Here is an 18886-nt window from a genome sequence, read left to right on the forward strand (position 1 = left end):
AGTTTTGGACAAAGGTAAAAACAGGTGTGAAAAAAAGAAATTCAAATAAAAACTAGACATTAAAAACAATAAACATTAACCAAAACAATACTGTGTGCCTACAGACTTAGTAAAAATGTAACATGACTGAGGGCCAGCTGCCTCCACAAAGTGCTGTTTTTATTGGAATATCTCAAATTCTAATATTTTGTCCCTAAAAACATCACCTATAATATGTAGGAAAAAAACACTAATGCTGAGACTCCAAAGCTAAATTGAAACAAGGAAACAACCTGAAACTAATGGACGATTAGAGCTGTAAATAATGATGTCATCGATATAAATCTGTAGGTTATTAATAAAAAATGGGAAAAGAAGTGGGCCCAAGGTCTAGCCTCGTGGAACACAGAATGAGAACCCTGAACATTTCTAAAAATAAAAATGTAGCAGCAAGTTATCTTTCATAAGAATGAAAACGCTCTGACTGTGAATCTTAAACAAGCCGTGGTGCTGGAAAATTGGGTTAAAAAAGAAAGGTGATAGAAAGTTTGGCTTCCAGACTGTCGAACTACGACCAAAGAACTGATTAACACTCAAAAACTGACACTTCCTGTTCTGTAGAGGGCGCTTTCGAGTTCCTCCACAATAAACGGGGCTCTGTGGAGCTGCAGGGAAAAGATAGAGATTTTGTGGCGTAAACATTTTTCTTCTTCATCTGTTTTTTTTTGTAGAATTTAGCAGCTGCCTCCTGATAGCATCACCTCCAATCACTACAACCAGCTGCTTCTTCTGCACACATGGAAGCTTCCGCTATGCTAACGTCTGCTGGAGCTTAGTCAAAGTCCTACCGTCGACCGAGGACATCCTGTTGGAAATTCTTAATAAACCAATCAGAATGCATTTGCAGAATGATCATGTTTTACAGGTAAAATCAGTCTCATTGTGAGGTTATAAGAGCCTTTTGTATCAGTTCTGACTCCTTATCTGTGCTGGATTCATGAAAATTAAAGATGATTTTGTCTGGAATCAGGTGGAAATCATCATTTTAGACATTTAGCTCCAACAAAATCCACAAAAGGAACTAACTGCAATCTTCTAACCTTGGATAAAATAATCTGGCACATTAATCTTTTTGTCTAAACACCTGATTTAATTATCTGATCTGATCCAGCAAAGACACAGTCCTGTAATCCAGTCCAATCACCACTAAATACGTTTGTCACTAGAGGAGGAACCATCAAGCCAATCACTGAAATCATCTGTGATAATGATTTGATTATGTCTCTCAGGAGAATTAATAGTTGCAGCATGCAGTCAGTAGAGTGAGATGGAGCAGAGGGAGCCTGTAACAGGTGAGAGTAATTAAATGTTTGCTAAGATGAGTCGTGTCAGTTAACTGGCTGTAGATTAGAAATGACACAAACAAGAAATGGACATTAAACATCTTATTCTCATTTATTTGGTTCATATTTTGGCAGTTTGGTTTCTCCGTATGTCAGGTGAGTCCTGACACATTTGACCAAAGACTAAAACTTTACAAAATGAATTTAGATAAAATAAAGTTTTTAATTTTATCTAAATTAAACTAAAATATTTATAGACTTTGTTCCCTTTAATGACCTCAGGCAGTATCAGCTGACAGTTCAGCGACAGCTGTGGGTCACGTGACATGTTTCATGTGAACATGCAGTAAAGTCAAATACCGTTAACGGGGCAGTGACAAAAAATAAGGAACAGAATACCAGCCGCCCCTTTAATGGTGATGTAACTCTGAGGGTTAGAAGGGGCCCAGCACCAAATCAAGGATTAAACTGCTTTATTTAAAGTCACTTTCAAATGGCTTCACTTTATCCCCATGAAGTTCATGTGCTGAACATTGTTCTGGTGCAGGTGGAGACAGGGCTGGGGAGGGAACACGGCTCCAAACTGCCACCCGGGTGTGCTGGTGCAGATAGAAGCGCCGCAGAGAAACGAGCATTAATTAGGACTGGGAGTGTGAGGATATCCTCGCCTCCTGAATGTCATCAGGACCTTGAGATCACAGCAATGGAAAATCAATTAGAGGCTGTGATGCAGGACAGGGAACTCCGACACGCCCGCTGCTGCTGGAGCCGAGGGGCTGAGGGTTTGACTCTTCAGCTGATCGTCTCCTTCGAGGTCAGAGGAGCTTTCCAAACACCAAACAGGACGGCCGATTACGTGTGAATGCTGCTGCTGCTCCACAGCAGCGAGTCATCGTTACTGCATGAATGAATGTAGCAGCTCTGAGGACATCAACATGTTTATAATTCCACATTTTCTTCAAGCTTTAACACAGAGGTCATAGAGACAGTCTCTACCAGCTAGCCCCTCCTCATCCACATTCACTGGTCCTTTGGCAGTAATGGTGACTGTCATTCAGTTGCCCTGCAGCCAGTCAGACTCCAGCTCCTTCACACTAACCAGATCCTGCAGCCGGTGGAAAACAGGACCAGGACCACCAGCTGCTGTCCAAGCTGGAGGAGCAAGAGTTCATCTGCAGGATGAGGTCCTCACTGGAGAAGCAGCTGATTATACTGCTGCTGTCTCTCACAAATTACTGGGCACATAAAATATTTCCAGAAGTTATGAAAAACGAGCAGCACTCACAGTATGCCCTCATCTCTGCACTGTGACAAAAAGCCTCAGTGTGTTATAGCTTCATGTCTGAGAGGATGGAGAAGTCCACTCAGGCATCAGCAGCATTAAGACTGGAGATCAGCGAGTGTGAGTCTGTGTGGACGTGTGACCAAGCAGACACTCGTCCTAAACAACATTCCCTGAAGTGTAACAGGAATAACATCTCACTCATGGTGTTTGCAGCTGTCCGTGTCCAATCTCACCCTCCTTACAGATGGGATGATGGACTTGGAGATCTGGGGGGAACTCGGAGTGGAGCTCCTGTTGACCTTTAAGAGCTGCTTCTCTGGAAACAGCTTTTTGCAGTTCCTGAGAATGATCAGCTGATGACCTCTGGGGCTGAAAACAAAAGTTCCTGTGGTCTGAGGATACATATGAAATGTCGATGGACGGTGCACCTTTCGCTGTGCTGAATGATGCTGACAGCGTATTTAGCTTGAAGGCTGTGGTGTTTGTCTCAGGTGGTATTTCACATTTGAAGATCTGATGAAGCTTCAGGATTGAAGCACCATGTTTTAGAAGCTCGTGCTGACAGTGTGTGGATGGGTGCAGACCCCCACGGTGCTTCTGGATGGTCCTTGGAAAGATTAAATGTTGTCAACATTTGGACACCGAGGGCCGTCCTCGGGGACGCCGCCTGCAGCTCAGCTGCTGCGTGTTGCATTAAAATGTGGAGCTGCTGTGCATGCAGACAGATAAAGCTTTGCCCATATATCAGTGGACACTGATAATCACAGCATTCAGGGTGGATTTATATGTCTCAGTGGGAGCTGCTGCCTGCAGCTCTCAGTACTGTGACTGCTGCCACGGTGAGGACGCTCTGCTGCAACACTGACACCTGCTGGCTGCTGAGCCACCGCGCAGGCTGCAGGACCTGAAGTCCTAAAGCTGCTCAGAGACAAACTCGGTCCAGAGAGGAGGAGCTGATCAGAGAAACGAACAGCTGAGAAAAGCCAGGCTACAAATATTCACAGATGAGTTCATGTTTCTGCTCACAGCAGGAGCATTTTAATAACCCTCACCCTGAACGTTTGTCCCTTATTGGATGATTCAGAGTCTCGTTATTGCCATCATTTATTTATACATTACTTTTAAATCATAGTGGTTATATGATGATTATATTAGTAGAACTGAAGGGCCCGTGGTGTCGTGATGAACACGTGAAAGCTCCCTGGTTTGCAGTTGGGGGGGAGACACAAACCGGCCTTAGAGAGTCTCAGGCTGGTCTGCTGCTCCCAGGGCTGGAGAGAAGGGAGGGCATCCAATCAGATATGAGTATCCTTCTACTGCAGCACCAGGGAGCAGCCAACAGCATGTTAAAAAATCATTATTATTGAACTGCTGTTTTTTATTGATTGATTTGAGTTACCCTGTTTATTTATTTAATAATTCTGCTTTTATGTGCTTTTAATATTTGCAGTCTATATGACGTACCAGCTGTGACATCATCCACTGCTTTGGCTCTCAGTTGTTCTGCAGCCAGAGGACCACATCTGGACTGGGGGGGTTAAGTTCTCAGCTAATGCTAACTAGCTTGTTTATCACAGACTGTATGGGAGCATCACTCACACACAGATACCTGCTGATCAGTAACATCCAGATGAAACCCTCAAATTTCACCAAACTGGAGCTCCGCCTTCTTGGACAGTCTTAGTCCAGTGAAGCCACAGCAGCCATATGATTGGTCAGATAATTGCATTAAAAAGGCTCCAACATCCATCTTTTCTCAGCATCCTCAGGCTAACAATTTCAGGGCTAATAACTAAAGCTTGTTAGCTGCTGGTGTTAAACTACACAGGCGGACTGCCGGGCTTCTCCCTGCCTCTCAGTATGTTCCTGCAGATGTGATGCTGCCATTTGGCACTGAGCTGAGTTCAGTCAGTCTTTAATCACTGGATGATGCAGATGAAGTGCTGGACGGTTGGATGCATGTTTGAGTGTTTGATGATGGATATTTTGGGATGGTTGCATGGATGCTTCCTTGTGCATAACTGAGACACTGAACATCTTCATGCTTTAGTCTAAATGTTGCCTTCAGCATTTTTCAGCTTTATCCCCCCCCTCCTCCCGTCCACCCCTCCCCTCTGCCACTATTTATAGAGCCTCCACGGTGGAACACAGAGTAATGACGAGGGTTCCCAGCTCTGTGTCTCAGGTATACACAAAGCCATGAGCACAGCCAAATGTCTCTGGAGGGCTTCTTCAATATAATATTTCTGAGCCAAGTGGGAGCAGCTTTTTGTATTTCCTCTTATAAAAAAGGTTTCCTCATAATAAAAACACTAATTACAAAAAGTTTAGCTCTAGATGAAGTTTAATTTCAACCCATTAGACACAAATGAAGAGAGTGAACCCTCATGTTTCCCATTTCAAAGATAAATGAGGAGAAAGCTGCTCAGTTTATTTAAAGTCTCCTTCTTTCCTCAAATTATATTTAGACCGGGGGGGTACAGTATGTGGAGGTGTCGAGTATCTCCTCCCTGTGATTAAGCTCATCATTATTCCTCTCCATATTTGGGTCACACAGTCCCTATATGCTTCATTTGCATAATCAGAGAATACCATATCAGAGCCCTCGTCCCTTTCTGTCTTCAGCCCCCCCGCTGCTCTCAGATGGAGTTTGATGGTGTGTTTCATTGTGTGCAGCACTACAGCGACTCCCCAGCACTGAGCTTTTGTACGTGAAGCTCTTATCATCACGAATGCATAAGCGTGGCTGCCTCACGGGCCGATAAGCTGATAATGTGAATCATTCTGCTTTAGCTTAAAGCTTAACAGCAGCGATCGTAGCTGCAGTCACCACGCTGCACGGCCCTCACCTGTTTTTGTAACACACAGGTCATCAGATCAGAAGCTCATTCATATTCAGCATTAACTGCAAACACACACACACACACTCACAATCACACACTATCTCAGCCAAAGGGAAAGCCTGTTTTTACTGAGCAGAGGTGCAAACATTGTTCCTCTTTAGCTGCTCTCCTGGATCTGTTACAGAGCCGTGTGATGCTGTCAGCACAGACTAAAAATCATAGTTTTATTTTTACTACAATCTCTGAAGTAGAGGCAAGAAATGTGATTTTGTTTACTCTGCTTTCAGTGTTTTTCTTTTATCATATTAAGATGAATATTTTTGGTGTCAGTCAGCCTGAGACACTCATGGATGTTCTGTTAACTTTCGTTGACCGTTTTCACTTTGGTTTTTCCTGCAAACATAGAAAATGTGTGATTTTCTGCTCACTTTTAAAGGGAACTGTCAGTGGGTGCAGTGTCGTACCCTGAGGTACGCCACCAAACATGTTTTAGTTCTAGTTAGTTCTTTAGGTTAATACCTGAGGGAGCCTAAGATGCTAAATCTAAACCCCCAGATAAGGTGGTCTGTACAGCAGTTTGATCTCTTGATGTTAGGGTAGCACATTTAAAGGAATCAGTGTTAACTGTTTCTGAACTGCCTTGTTTGAAGCAGTGTGAGTCTGTCTGATGTTGCACTGATGTTGCTCTGTTTGTGTTGCTGATTCTTTCCTCTGCTCCCTTCAGTCTCATGTAACTTCCTCTTTGTTCAGCCGTCGCTGAAACGCCCCCAGCTTCAGGCCAAAAGACAAAACCTCTTTCTTGGAAAATTTTCCCCACTGAGTTTGTGACAGCTTTGCATTTAAATGTGTTTGTGAGTAAATCCTTCCCTGCAGGATTTCCTTTGAAACTGCAGCGCCTCAGCAGGAGCCATCAGACTGAAAGAAACTGGAGACGCTTCAGATGTTGGTGGGAAAGAGCTCAGAATTCAAATGAAAATCCAGCTCTGTCCTCCATAAAGCCTTCGTCTTCCAGAGATTCACAGAGCGACAGCCGCCACAGCGCACAGGGCTGCAGATACACGGTTATATGAAACGCATGCACTTTAATGCACAGACTAAACAAATCTCTCCTGGCTTCACCCGATGAAGCTCCGAAGATGGAAGGCTTTCAATAAAGTGAAAAAAAAATCCATTTGAAAGTGAACATAAGTGAAATCATATGTTTATAATTATGTTTTGTGCCGAGGCTGCACGAGTGAAAGAGTTTGGACCTTTCAGGGCGTCGGGAACAGGCAGCAGGTTCCAGAGTCCAGCAGATGTCAGACTTTCACAACTTTCCGGGCGTCTGACGTCCAGCAGGGAGTCAGAGAGGAAACACTTTGATCCTGAGGAGAAATCCAGACGTTTGCTTCCCCAGGTGACACAAACCGAACCGCTGACTTCGCTTTCCTCCTATAATCTTCTCTGTTCCTTCTAATCCTGTTTCCTGCTCCGAATCAAGGAGAAATACATCCCTGGCTTCACTTTTCTGATTTTCCTTTGGAGTTTGAAGAGGCTGTACCTTCCCTCTGTGATCACATCCATCCATCAAACATTACACTGTGTAGTTTAAAGAACAGGGTCCAAACAGCTGATTATGGATTAATCAGATCAACAGATTGTTTCTTTTATTAGAAAATCGTATCAATGTGCTTCACCGTGTGTGAGGCTGTAAGATCACCTGTTTCTGCTTTAAAAGAAAAGAGAGCGATCAGTTACTCATGATTCATGTGCACATAACACCGTGACTCTGAAAGATAGAACGATTATTATAAAACTACATTTCATCATTTTATAATCTGAAAAACATCAACTTTATTGAATAAAGCTTTATTTTTAAGATGAACACAACAAACTGCAGAACTGATAAAACAGGATCTAAATATTAAAACATTTGTTATGTAAAATAAAATAAATCAGTGCAGGAAGAGACAAATACATATTAATCTGTGGAGAAGGTTTAAAATGTAATAAATTAAATGTGACTTCATGGAGGGGCGGGGGATCGAACCACCAACCTCCAGGTGAGGAGGGGAAAACTGACCACTTGAGAGGAACCACGTCATTGACACACACAGGAAGTTATAGAGTAAAAGTTTAATAAAGTTAATAATGGGCTCATCACGCTTACTTTGTAATGTTATTACTCTGTAATAACATTACAAAGTCCTAACTCCGATATTCTTAAAGAAAAACTTTCTTTAAACTCATATTAGAAATGTTTTTCATTAGAAATGTTTTTAATTTGAAATGTTATGATAAACGACATAAATAATAAAAAGATAAACGGATCTGTCTCCCAGAGTTGAAGTATCGGACTTTAAAGGAGGGAAAAAAACGAAAATTAAAAAAACAAAAACAGTTTAATCTAAAATATGATTCATGGCGAAGAACAAAAAATAATTTGGATCCAAAAATGTTTCGATCGTAAAACAAAACTAAAGTTCTGTCTTTTTTTAATCTTTCGTTTTGTTTTCCTGAGAGGAGCTGTGGGGGGGGACCCTGTGTTCTGAGCATGCGCAGAGCGCCGGGCCGACTGTAGTAGTTGGAGGAAGTTTGGATGCATTTGTTACCTGAGGACGCGGCGGTTTGTGTTACGGTAGCGTCACCTGTGCGGCTTCAGGTGAGTGTTTCACCGTTTCTCTCCCCCACACGGTACAGGTGGAGTGTGTGTGTGTGTGTGTGGGGGGGGGGGGGGGGTCGTGTGAGACGCGTGCGGCTGATAAACAGGAAAGAAGGCGCGCGGCAGGTAAACGCGGCTTTAGTGAGCGGCTCAGGTGTGCTGTACGCAGGTTTCAGTGTGTGTGTGTGTGTGTGTGTGTGTGTGTGTGTGTGTGTGTGTGTGTGTGTGTGTGCTGATCCCTGATCAGTCTCTCCTCCTGTTCTGCTCTCTTTCAGCAGCAGCGATGAGCTCCTCGGCTGATCTGGAGCAGCTGGCAGAAGTCGGTGAGTCCGGAGCGGTTTTTCAGGTTTTCCAGCTGCTTTCCGGTAAAGTGTGCTCGCAGGTACCGGATGTCCTCCGTCAGCAAACACTGAACAGGAGGGTTCGCTCAGGCTGTCGGAGTGTGTGTGTGTGTGTGTGTGTGTGTGTGTGTGTGTGTGTGTGTGTGTGTGTGTGTGTGTGTGTGTGATGGGGTTACAGCAGTGTGTGGTTGGAGCTGTTCTGGCCACAGTGACTCTGCTGCTGAAGCTCCTTCATGATGTTAGAGTCTGAGAGAATTATGGGACCCTTCTCTGAGCAGCTCGTGGAGGTTTGTGGCTGTAAAGCCTGGATGATCTCTAAAGCACCAAAACGCTCTCCGCTACAACTTTGGATGGAAGCTGAGCAGCAGTGAAGTTTGGAAGGTTGGTGAAGTCAGGCTGGGGGCCAGCTGATCTCAGTGAAAGTTCATGTTGAGGGTCTCAGAAACAAACGCCATCATGTGACAGGAAAAAGATGCCAAAAATGGACCAAACTTCAGCCCAGGGAGCGTCTGAGATGATCCGCCCACATGCTGCGGTGTGGATCACTGATACCTGAGCAGGGCTCAGGTGTTTGCTGTCGGGGACACAGTGGGCCCGTGCTGCACATGAGCAGAGGTGATAAACAGCTGGAGAGGATGATGATGATGATGGTGATGAAGAGTTTCTGGTGATAGGTCAGCTGATCTCAGAGAAGAATCTGCTGATCATTTTCTGACTTGTTCCTGCTCACCTGTAGCACCTGTGTGATTATCAGAGGTGTTCTCCGTGTGGTCCCAGCCCACCGAGCAGAGCAGGAAAGTGTGTTATTTTGTGTTCTTGGAGCTGTTGCTGCCTTCATGTTTGTACTTTTATTCTCACGTTTTGCTGCTCAGGTTAATCAGGATTCAGCTGCTGTGTCTCTGGTGGAACAGAGAACAGTAGAAGCACTGAAAGTAGAACCCCGGAGAACGTCGTGAGTGCTGTGACGGTTCAGAGGCCGTCAGTGTGGAGGAATCCTCTGCAGCTGAACTCCTGGGAAAGGCTGCTGACTCAGCCTGGACTTACAGGAAGCCTCCACACTCAAACCTGCAGATGAAGTCTTACAGCAGGTACTCAGGAAAGCCGGGAAAACCCCGCCCTGCTCAACTCGGCTCTGATTCTTTGGAGCCTCGTGCGTTGGGCTGAACTCAGATCATTTCCTGTCTCTTATCAGCCTCGCTGTGTTTAGAGCAAACTTCCCTCAGAGCTGCAGAACAAACATCCCGAGCAGAGATTAGAGCCCCAGTTCCCACCCAGTCTCTCCCCTCTGATAATCACTGCTGTTTTTGGAAAGCTCAGGAAATTATTTGGGAAACAGGCGGAAGTGTGCTGCTGGAATTTAGGACTGTTCATCAGTGATATGTGTAAAAACTTTCATGGTACACGTCAGTGTTTCTGGATCCTCTCTGTGAAGCTCTGCGGGTCGGGACCTCTGAGGTAACAGAAAACATGGAGGCAGCGACAGACCCTGATGAAGTCAGAAGGAGCAGCTTCCTGTCTGACTCAGAGTGACGTGAAAGAGGCAGAGTTAGCAGCAGCTGACCAATCAGAAACAGGCAGAGCTCTGCTGCAGCAGAGCGCCTGGTTTTCACACAGAAGAAACTGTAACATTAGAAGACATGAGAAGGTCTGAGGGTAATCACAGTTTTTGTTTCATTCTGTGTGAGTTCATCAGAGGCTCCACCTGAGCCTCTCACAGGGGACAGATACTCTTTAGCCCTGATTACCCTCATATTCATGTCTGTGATGGTGGATGGAAACCTCGGACCTCAGCTCCATGTTGGATAGAACATCAGCAGAAAGTCGTGTGGATGTGGTCCATGGTGTTGTATCTGGGGAACGTCACCCTGAGGCTGGATGAGAACGTGTTGTTAGCTGCTTTGTTCTGTTCAGATCTCTGATTTCTGCAGAGCTCCAAAGCTGCTGTCACAGATCTCAGCTCCTCCATCATCCATCAGTCTGAGCTCACCTGAGCTCAGATCTTTACCTTCCAGGTAAAGATCCAGTTGGAACATCAGCTCCAGGCTGCAGCCTGATTGGGTAGTCTGTGAGGCCGATTTCTGATTGGCTGAGCATCATCTGACTTGTTGGTCTTCTACATTTGTTTTATATTTCCATTAATGGCGGGAGGAAATCCCCATCAGTGACGGGTTTTGTTTCATATTTTGATGAACTGAGGTGGAATGACCCTTACGTTAACGTGCTGCTTCGATGCTCGGGGCGCACTTGCAGGAAAGAGGTGGAGTTTGTAGCATCTGACCAATCAGCCGACACCAGTTCCTGCTGCGTGCACCTCAGTTCGGTCTGGCCTGACCTTCAGAAAGCTCCGGCTCTCTGGTTTCAGACCTCAGGGTATCGAACACGTGAGCCGAGTCCAGCGAATAACAGGGAAGGATTTTTAATGTTGCTTCTCCTCAGCGGTGGATCATAATGATGAACCGTTAACAGAAGAGTTCATACACTGCAGTCTGGCTTTTCACAGACTTCCTGTGGATGAACAGAACCTCACAGCACGGTTTTATTTTCAGCTGTGGGCTGAAGTGTGACAGCGTGAGGCTGAGGAGCTGCACCGCAGGTGGAAACACTGACAGGTTCATAAATCAGTCGCTCATCAAACGTGAATGTCCTCAGACTGAACTTTGACCTCTTTAAAGCAGTTTGGTGATATTTTAGGGTCACTGGTCTGTGTGTACTGGGAACGCCGAACTTAAAAAAAAGAAAAGCTACAAATGGGAATGGTGGCACTATTTTCCAGAGATCTGATTGGTCAGTGAGCAGTGATTTTTCTAATCTCAAACATAAGCTGCATCTGCAGGCTTTTATTGTGAAGGATCTAAATGTGGAAGCTCCTCTCCTGATGGATCTGGACTTCTGCATCGTCTGAGATCCGACCTCACAAACACTTCACTGTGATTCCGATCAGTGAACCATCATTATTACGATCTTTGCCCTCACAGCTGCCTGCCAGGCTTTGGACTGTAGATATGCTCGGATATTAAAGCTGGGATATTTTTGGGAATGTGGTTGTGCTCCAGGTGTTTATTAAAGCCAAAATGTGTCCAAACGACCGGCACAGCTTTCTTCTTTGGTACGAGGTGTGCAGTCAGCTCGATGTTGGAGTTTCCCTTCATGATGCAGACTGGACGGGGCGGAGTCATGTGACACATGCAGAAGTTTGTAATTGGACAGCACGGACGCACAAACACACACACACACACACACACACACACACACACACACTGAAGGGCTGACAGCAACAAACACTTTGATTAATCGCTCACTCCAAGTTTGAGCTGATCGGTGTTCCTTCCTTTCACAGAGCTGCAGGAAGAGGAAGACAGGAGTGTCCCAGATGCTCCCTCGGCTCCTCCAATCAGTGCGCTAAGTCCCGACCCCTCCCACCCGTACTACGATGTGGCCCGACACGGCATCATCCAGGTCTCAGGTCAGCTCTGCCTCTTCAGTCGGCCGGTTTAGAGCGATCCTTTAACTTCTCCGCTTACGTTCTCGCTGGTTTTGTGCTCCTTCCAGGAGACGACCACTACGGCAGGAAGCTGATCGTCTTCAGCAGCTGCTGCCTGCCGCCGTCGCACCAGCTGAACCACCACCGCCTGCTAGAGTGCGTCCGCATCATATCTGACCAGTCAGTGATGGTTCAGTTTCTCCGAGTTGGTTTTCACATTGTTCTCCTTCTGCAGGTACCTGAAGTTCACGTTGGACCAGTACGTGGAGATGGACTACATCCTGGTCTACTTCCATTACGGTCTGAGGAGCAGCAACAAGCCGTCTCTGAAGTGGTTACGAGAAGCTTACAGCGAGTTCGACAGGAAGTAGGTCGCATCAGTTTCTCCTGCAGTCCTAATTCAGACCAATCCAACGGCTCCAGCTCAGAGCCCAGAACCTCAGATCCAGCCCGCTGGGTTAGTGTGAGCGCTGTGATGTCACAGTCAGTTAGAAGCAGTCAGAGGAACCAGCAGGAACGCCTTCAGGACCTCCACAGTCGATCCACAGCAGTGGATCCTGCTCAGAGGATCTTTGTGGAGCCGTTGGTGCTGAAATCTCCAACTTTACCTGCTGCCTTCAGTCAGAGCTGATCTCAGCCAGTGCAAAACTTTACATATAGAAACAAAAATAGATCAAATATAAAAATTTAGGTAAAGAGGAGTTATATTAAAGCTGGCATTGTACAAGAGAGTAATGCAAACTGCGTTAAAATAATATGTACGCTATGAATCAGAATATGGACACAAAGAATCTAACGTATCATCTGAAATCAAAATAAATGCAGTAAAATCAGATAAGACGACATCTACAGTTCCATCACAGCAACTATCCAACTCTGTGACCTCACAGTGACCTCACAGTGACCCGGGATCCAAACGCAGCAAACCATCAGGGTTTGAGCGGCTGGATGCTCCGACGGTCTGACCACCTCCTGGTGGGGGTCACGGGGGTCACTGTGTGCCGTTAGCTGCTAAAACTTGTATTTAATAATCTACAGCTGACATCTGGATATTTGACCTGTGCGTGACCTCTGGTTTCCACCACAGCGGTAACGCTGCCAACCGCCTGCCGGGCCCGAAGCGCGGTCGATATTCCAGACTTTGGTTACCTAGGTAACGCTCCAGTGTAGTTTTCTAACTCGGGACCTCTGCCTGCATCGCCGATGGATGAACTTCGCTGACAGTCGATGGTCTCTTGTCGCTCTGGCGCTGAACCAGGCCGGGATACGGATCACAGTGACTGTGGTTAGAAATGTGTTTTATAGTCTTTATCTGAATATTCATGTTTCACAGCTGATGGATAAATGGATGCACCTGTGCAGGTGATGCAGAGATACCAATTCTGTTTCAAATAAATAAAATGTTTTATTTTATAAACTGAAACCAAACCTGAACAAAGCTCCTGCTGGGGAGACCGAGCTTTTCTTCTCCGGGCCAATCACAGCAGTCCTCTGACTTTACCCACAGAGGTTTCTCAGGCCCACTCAGCACTGCTTTCCCAGATAGGAACCATTTTTTCTCCTCCAAGTCTGTTGGAGATTCCAGAGTTTCCTGCTGCGGGAACCAGCAGTCAGCACCTGGTTTGTTTGGTTCATCTTTAGCAGCGTGACCTGGAAGGAAGGAAGCCCTCCGATGGCTGACAGAAGTTCAGACCTTCAGCGTGGTTACTGTGTGTGGTTATCAGATGTTCCTCCACTCTCAGAGGCTTCATGTGTGTTTCAGGTACAAGAAGAACCTGAAGGCTCTGTATGTCGTCCATCCGACAAACTTCATTCGAATCGTCTGGAACATTTTCAAACCTCTGATCAGGTACGGACACACCCGAGGCTCTGCATCGAAGTCCTCCAGCTGCTCTCAGTCATGATGCAGCTTTTTCTTCTTCTCCTGTTCTCTTTGCAGTCACAAGTTTGGGAAGAAGCTGACGTATGTGAATTACCTGGCTGAGCTTCAGGATCACCTGAACTACAAGCAGTTCTTCATCCCTCCAGATGTGCTCAGGTTGGTGCTCCTCAGCTCAGACGCCCGCTGGCCCCTCGCTGGGTTCCTCACTGCGTTTGTCGTCTTTCTGCAGACACGATGAGGAGCTGCGAGCGGCTCAGAAGGGAGGACCCCCTCCCTCGGTGAAAACACCCCCACCACGCCCCCCCCTGCCCACTCAGCAGTTTGGCGTCAGTCTGCATTAGTGAGTGTCACGGAGATCCTTCTGAACCTTTAAACCTGCTCGTTATCAGTCAGTTAACCAATTAAACGTGTTTCCTGACAGCATCAGAGAGAAGAACCGAGAGGCCATCATCCCACCTGTGATTGCCCAGACTGTCACCTACCTGAAGGACAAAGGTGAGGACTCATCTCAGTTCAGGGTCACCTGATCCAGCCCTAACTATAAGCTTGATCATAAAGGAAAGTTTTAAGCCTAATCTTAAAAATAGAGAGGGTGTCTGTCTCCTGAATCCAAGCTGGGAGCTGGTTCCACAGAAGAGGGGCCTGAAAGCTGAAGGCTCTGCCTCCCATTCTACTCTTAAGTATCCTAGGAACCACAAGTAAGCCAGCAGTCTGAGAGTGAAGTGCTCTGTTGGGGTGATATGGGACTATGAGGTCTTTGAGATAAGATGGGGCCTGATTATTTAAGACCTTGTAGGTGAGGGGAAGAAGTTGTGGTTAAATTGCTATTATGGCAAAAAGCCATCTTCACCTGATGCCAGTGAATGCGTCGTGTGTTTCAGGGCTGAGGACCGAGGGGCTCTTCAGGCGTTCAGCTCGTGTTCAGCTCATCAAGGAAGTTCAGAAACTCTACAACCTGGGTGAGCTGGGGGGGGGGGGGGGGGGGGGGGGGTCTCTCAGATCAATTCGTTTGTTTCATCAGGAAAAAAACAGGAAGTTGTCCTTCAGGTCAGCGGTGCATTAAATACCTGCAGAGTGCAGTGAAGCCCCAAAATCCCAAATATCAAGTTTACTGTGAGAAATGTTTATTATAAATGCAAAGTTTCTGATCCCAGAGCAGCCATTTACTGGTTGCTTCAAGTCAAACAAACTTATGCTTTTTTTAAAAAAAATAAATAAAGTTATCTTTATTTTTTTTAAATTAAATAAAGTTATTTAACACTCGTCCAGGGAAGCCAGTGAGCTTTGAGCAGATCGGCGATGTTCACGTTCCTGCTGTGATCCTGAAGACGTTTCTCAGGGAGCTTCCTGAGCCGCTGCTCACCTTCAGAGTCTACAACCAGGTCCAGGAGCTCCTCCGTGAGTCCCGCATGCTCACCTTTATCCCAGAGAGGAGGAGGGTGTGCACTAGGGTGATTAAAGTGACTTCTGATTGGTTGCAGATGTGGAGAGCAGCCTGAGGGTGAGCCGGTGTAAACAGATCATGGAGAGTCTTCCTGAACATAATTTCATTGTGGCGAAATACCTGCTGTGCTTCCTGCACCAGGTGAGTGAGTCACATAGAGATTTTCTGACACATTAAACACATTTTCAGACAATGAGGAGTCATTTATTTTTCCTAGTGTGTGTCAACTATGTGGAATGTATAAACTCTACAAAATTCAATCTGTGTGTGAGGATGATGAAATAACACCCCCCACCCGTCATCCTGGCTCCCCCTTGCCATAGCATTTGTGTCAATCTCTAGTTGCCATAGTCCTGGTTGGGATTCGATCCCCTGACCTCCTGCTCCAAAGACAGTGATGTTACCACTACACCATTCCAGAGATATACAGATATACAGATATACACAGCTATATAGATAAAAAATAAAATGAAACAAATAAGTGAGCTAGATTATCTCTTCAATAGTTTTCCTCACATTAGAGAAAAAATTATTCATAACCATCTCAAAGATTATTCTTCATGTTCAGCTGCTTTCAGCACTGCTGGTATTTGTTTTGACTCTTTTGCTCCATTTGATCTTTCAGAGTTAACTTCAATAGTTACTTCCTCCAAACCAGCAACATGTTTGTTAGATCCCATTCCTACTAGACTGTTCAAAGAAGTCTTTCCAATTATTGATGCTTCAATCTTAAAAATGATCAATCAGTCTTTATTAGTTGGCTATGTACCACAGACCTTCAAGGTGGCTGTAATTAAACCTCTACTTAAAAAGCCATCACTGACCCAGCTGTCTTAGCTAATTATAGGCCAATCTCCAACCTTCCTTTTCTCTCAAAGATTCTTGAAAGAGTAGTTGTAAAACAGCTAACTGATCATCTGCAGAGGAACGGTTTATTTGAAGAGTTTCAGTCAGGTTTCAGAATTCATCACAGTACAGAAACAGCATTAGTGAAGGTTACAAATGATCTTCTTACAGCCTCTGACAGTGGACTCATCTCTGTGCTTGTCCTGTTGGACCTCAGTGCAGCTTTTGATACTGTTGACCATAACATTTTATTACAGAGATTAGAGCATACTATAGGTATTAAAGGTACTGCACTGCAGTGGTTTGAATCATATTTATCTCATAGACTCCAATTTGTTCATGTAAATGGGGAGTCTTCTTCACACACTAAGGTTAATTATGGAGTTCCACAGGGTTCTGTGCTAGGACCAATTTTATTTACATTATACATGCTTCCCTTAGGCAGTATTATTAGAAAGCACTGCATCAATTTTCATTGTTATGCAGATGATACTCAGCTTTACCTATCAATGAAGCCAGATGACACACATCAATGAGTTAAACTGCAGGAATGTCTTAAAGACATTAAGGCCTGGATGACCTCTAATTTCCTGCTTCTAAATTCAGATAAAACTGAAATTCTTGTTCTCGGCCCCACAAATCTTAGAAACATTATTTTATGGAGCAGCGCAGTGGTTAGCACTGTCCAGGTGTACCCCTCCTCTCGCCCTAAGGCAGTTGGGATAGGCTCCAGCCCCCTGCGACCCTGAAGTGGATATGTGAAAGAAAATGGATGGACATTATTTTATCTGCAGCTTCTTGTGATAAAAAACAAGCTGACTCGTTTCTGTATCAGTGTGTGAGATTCTAACAGTGAGACACTGCCACCATTAGGTCCAACTGAAGATTACAACACTGCCCTCCTCACAGAGCTCACATTCAACAGTGAATGAAAATACTGAAAGCAGCAGAACTTCCTGCTTTATTAATGTTTTTTCTCTCTCTCTCACCTGTGCTGTGGCATCCCTCTCAGGTGTCTCAGGAGAGCATCATCAACAAAATGTCACCGTCTAACTTGGCGTGCGTTTTCGGCGTGAACCTGGTCTGGCCTCGTCACGGTTCCATCTCCCTGTCCGCTCTGACCCCTATCAACATCTTCACAGAGATCCTCATCGAGCACTTCCACACCGTGTTCGGCTCCCGCCACCCACCTGCACAGGTGATGCCCTGAAGGACGTCTGCAGCGGACTCTTTTTATCTTTATCATTTTTAAAAGGTCAAAAATCTGTGAGGTGAAATTCTGACAAACTGACTGAGGACAAATCTTCATGATTGGACTCAGAGTTTGTCCTCAGGCTGATGGTGATGGTACAGGTTTTATTTATACTTCCTGTTTAAGTGTCTCTTCTTTAATGCAGTAACAACACTGGAGCCACTCTGATTGGACAAGACGCAGGAATTTGTTTTTATATTTGTGATATTTTGCTTGTCATCTCAGAGTGCAGATTTATAACAAGTTTAGTTTTTTTTTCTCAGTCCGTGTTTTTGTAATAACCTTAAACCCTCAGAGAGCATCATCTTCATCACTTTTACTACGATTTGCACAAACAGAAGTTTTTCTATTGAAGTTACAGTAAAGACCTGATAGAAGATGTTCTGGCTCACAGATGTAACTTATGTAAATGAACGTTAATAAAAAGCTGTGATAAATTAGGCAGGTTCATCTTTCCTTTTTGTTTTCTTTCATGGTGCGTTTGACTCGTGGAGCGCCATTCACAGCTTTACTGCGAGGTTAGGAGACGCAGAGCGCCGGGTCAGCGGCACCAAGTCCGGTTTCAGTAAATCTGGTTATCCAGGTGTGTTCCTTCATTAGCCAATGAGCACGCAGGTGTACAGTCAGCTCCTCCCTCGCTCATCTTCAGGCTTTAACAAACCGACGTCAGCGATGACGCCTATGTCCATCTTCTGTCTGTCTGTATGCACACGAGGTTCTGAGAACAGGTCCATAAAAGGCTGAAGCTGATTTAAATTCAGCTGATCTCACTTTCAGGACCGTGAGGCTCCTCTGGACCGTTTCAGAGTTCTACCTGGAAGATCTGTGAGCACTCAGACTGAGCGTGCTCTGTGATTTCATCACTTACCTAAAATTCATCAGCTTCTGTTTCAAGCTGACCAGAATTTCATGACTGCTGGTGAGTCTGCGGCTGTAATCGAAACCTGTACAGAGGTAACTTCTTAGTTATGAAGGTGGTTCATTTCTGCCCAGAACCAGGATCCAGATCACAGGTACACATGTATGAAATCATCGCCTGCTGACCAATCAGATCTCACCGTTCCTCTGAAGTATTTATGTGATGAGCATCAGTAAGAAATCCAGATTCTTAGGAGAAACTTTACTCCTGCTGCCAGCACCAGGAGCGTGCTCCTCATCATTTCAGCTGGTGTTCACCATGAACTCCACCTCTGGTCTGAGACCTGGCGCCTGTCATCAGGAGCTGCAGTCCGTCACAGATGAGCTTCCACCAAGAAAGCACCTGTTCAGCAAGCCAGCAGATAAGAAACCCGAGGGGTGGGGGTGACTGAACTTTCAAAATAAAAGTGTGGGGCTTGTGGACGGGTAAACTGATCGTGGGGAAGCTGCTGAGAAGAAGACAAAGTCGAGTCCTTTTTATTCTTGAATTTTGTTTATTAATGATTAAATTTTTTTGTAAGAACTTGGTACAAAAAGGTGAGACTACTCTTTAACCGTTTACCACCTTCCATCAATCGTCTTTTTAATGCATCATAAAGAAGAAAAACTACATTGGCATATTTAAGACAAA

General features: G+C 45.2%; 1 protein-coding gene across 2 annotated transcripts; it reads left to right on the top strand.

Annotated features, from left to right (window-relative positions):
- The first annotated feature begins 8005 nt into the window (after positions 1-8005).
- Positions 8006-17746, top strand: LOC115773363 (rho GTPase-activating protein 8). 2 transcript variants are annotated; one of them, XM_030720062.1, is made up of 13 exons: positions 8006-8091; positions 8367-8414; positions 11770-11895; positions 11982-12069; positions 12149-12280; positions 13676-13762; positions 13853-13951; positions 14025-14135; positions 14217-14290; positions 14677-14754; positions 15065-15193; positions 15277-15380; positions 17098-17746. In XM_030720062.1, exons 2-13 carry the CDS (start codon positions 8375-8377, stop codon positions 17293-17295), a joined length of 1266 nt encoding a protein of 421 aa, XP_030575922.1. In that variant the 5' UTR covers positions 8006-8091; positions 8367-8374; the 3' UTR covers positions 17296-17746. The 2 variants fall into 2 exon arrangements, with proteins under 2 accessions (XP_030575922.1, XP_030575921.1); XM_030720061.1 differs by having other exon boundaries at positions 8013-8091; positions 8370-8414.
- Positions 17747-18886: the final 1140 nt, after the last annotated feature.

The sequence above is a fragment of the Archocentrus centrarchus genome, chromosome 23 (genome assembly GCF_007364275.1).
Source record: "Archocentrus centrarchus isolate MPI-CPG fArcCen1 chromosome 23, fArcCen1, whole genome shotgun sequence".
Taxonomy (NCBI): Eukaryota; Metazoa; Chordata; class Actinopteri; order Cichliformes; family Cichlidae; genus Archocentrus; species Archocentrus centrarchus.

Excerpts from the sequence above, each read along its gene's own strand:
- LOC115773363 (XM_030720062.1), top strand. The coding sequence starts at position 8,375 with ATGAGCTCCTCGGCTGATCTGGAGCAGCTGGCAGAAGTCG. Across the intron at positions 13,763-13,852 it reads ATTTTCAAACCTCTGATCAG|TCACAAGTTTGGGAAGAAGC; the intron begins GTACGGACACAC and ends TTCTCTTTGCAG. Across the intron at positions 15,381-17,097 it reads TGCTGTGCTTCCTGCACCAG|GTGTCTCAGGAGAGCATCAT; the intron begins GTGAGTGAGTCA and ends CATCCCTCTCAG.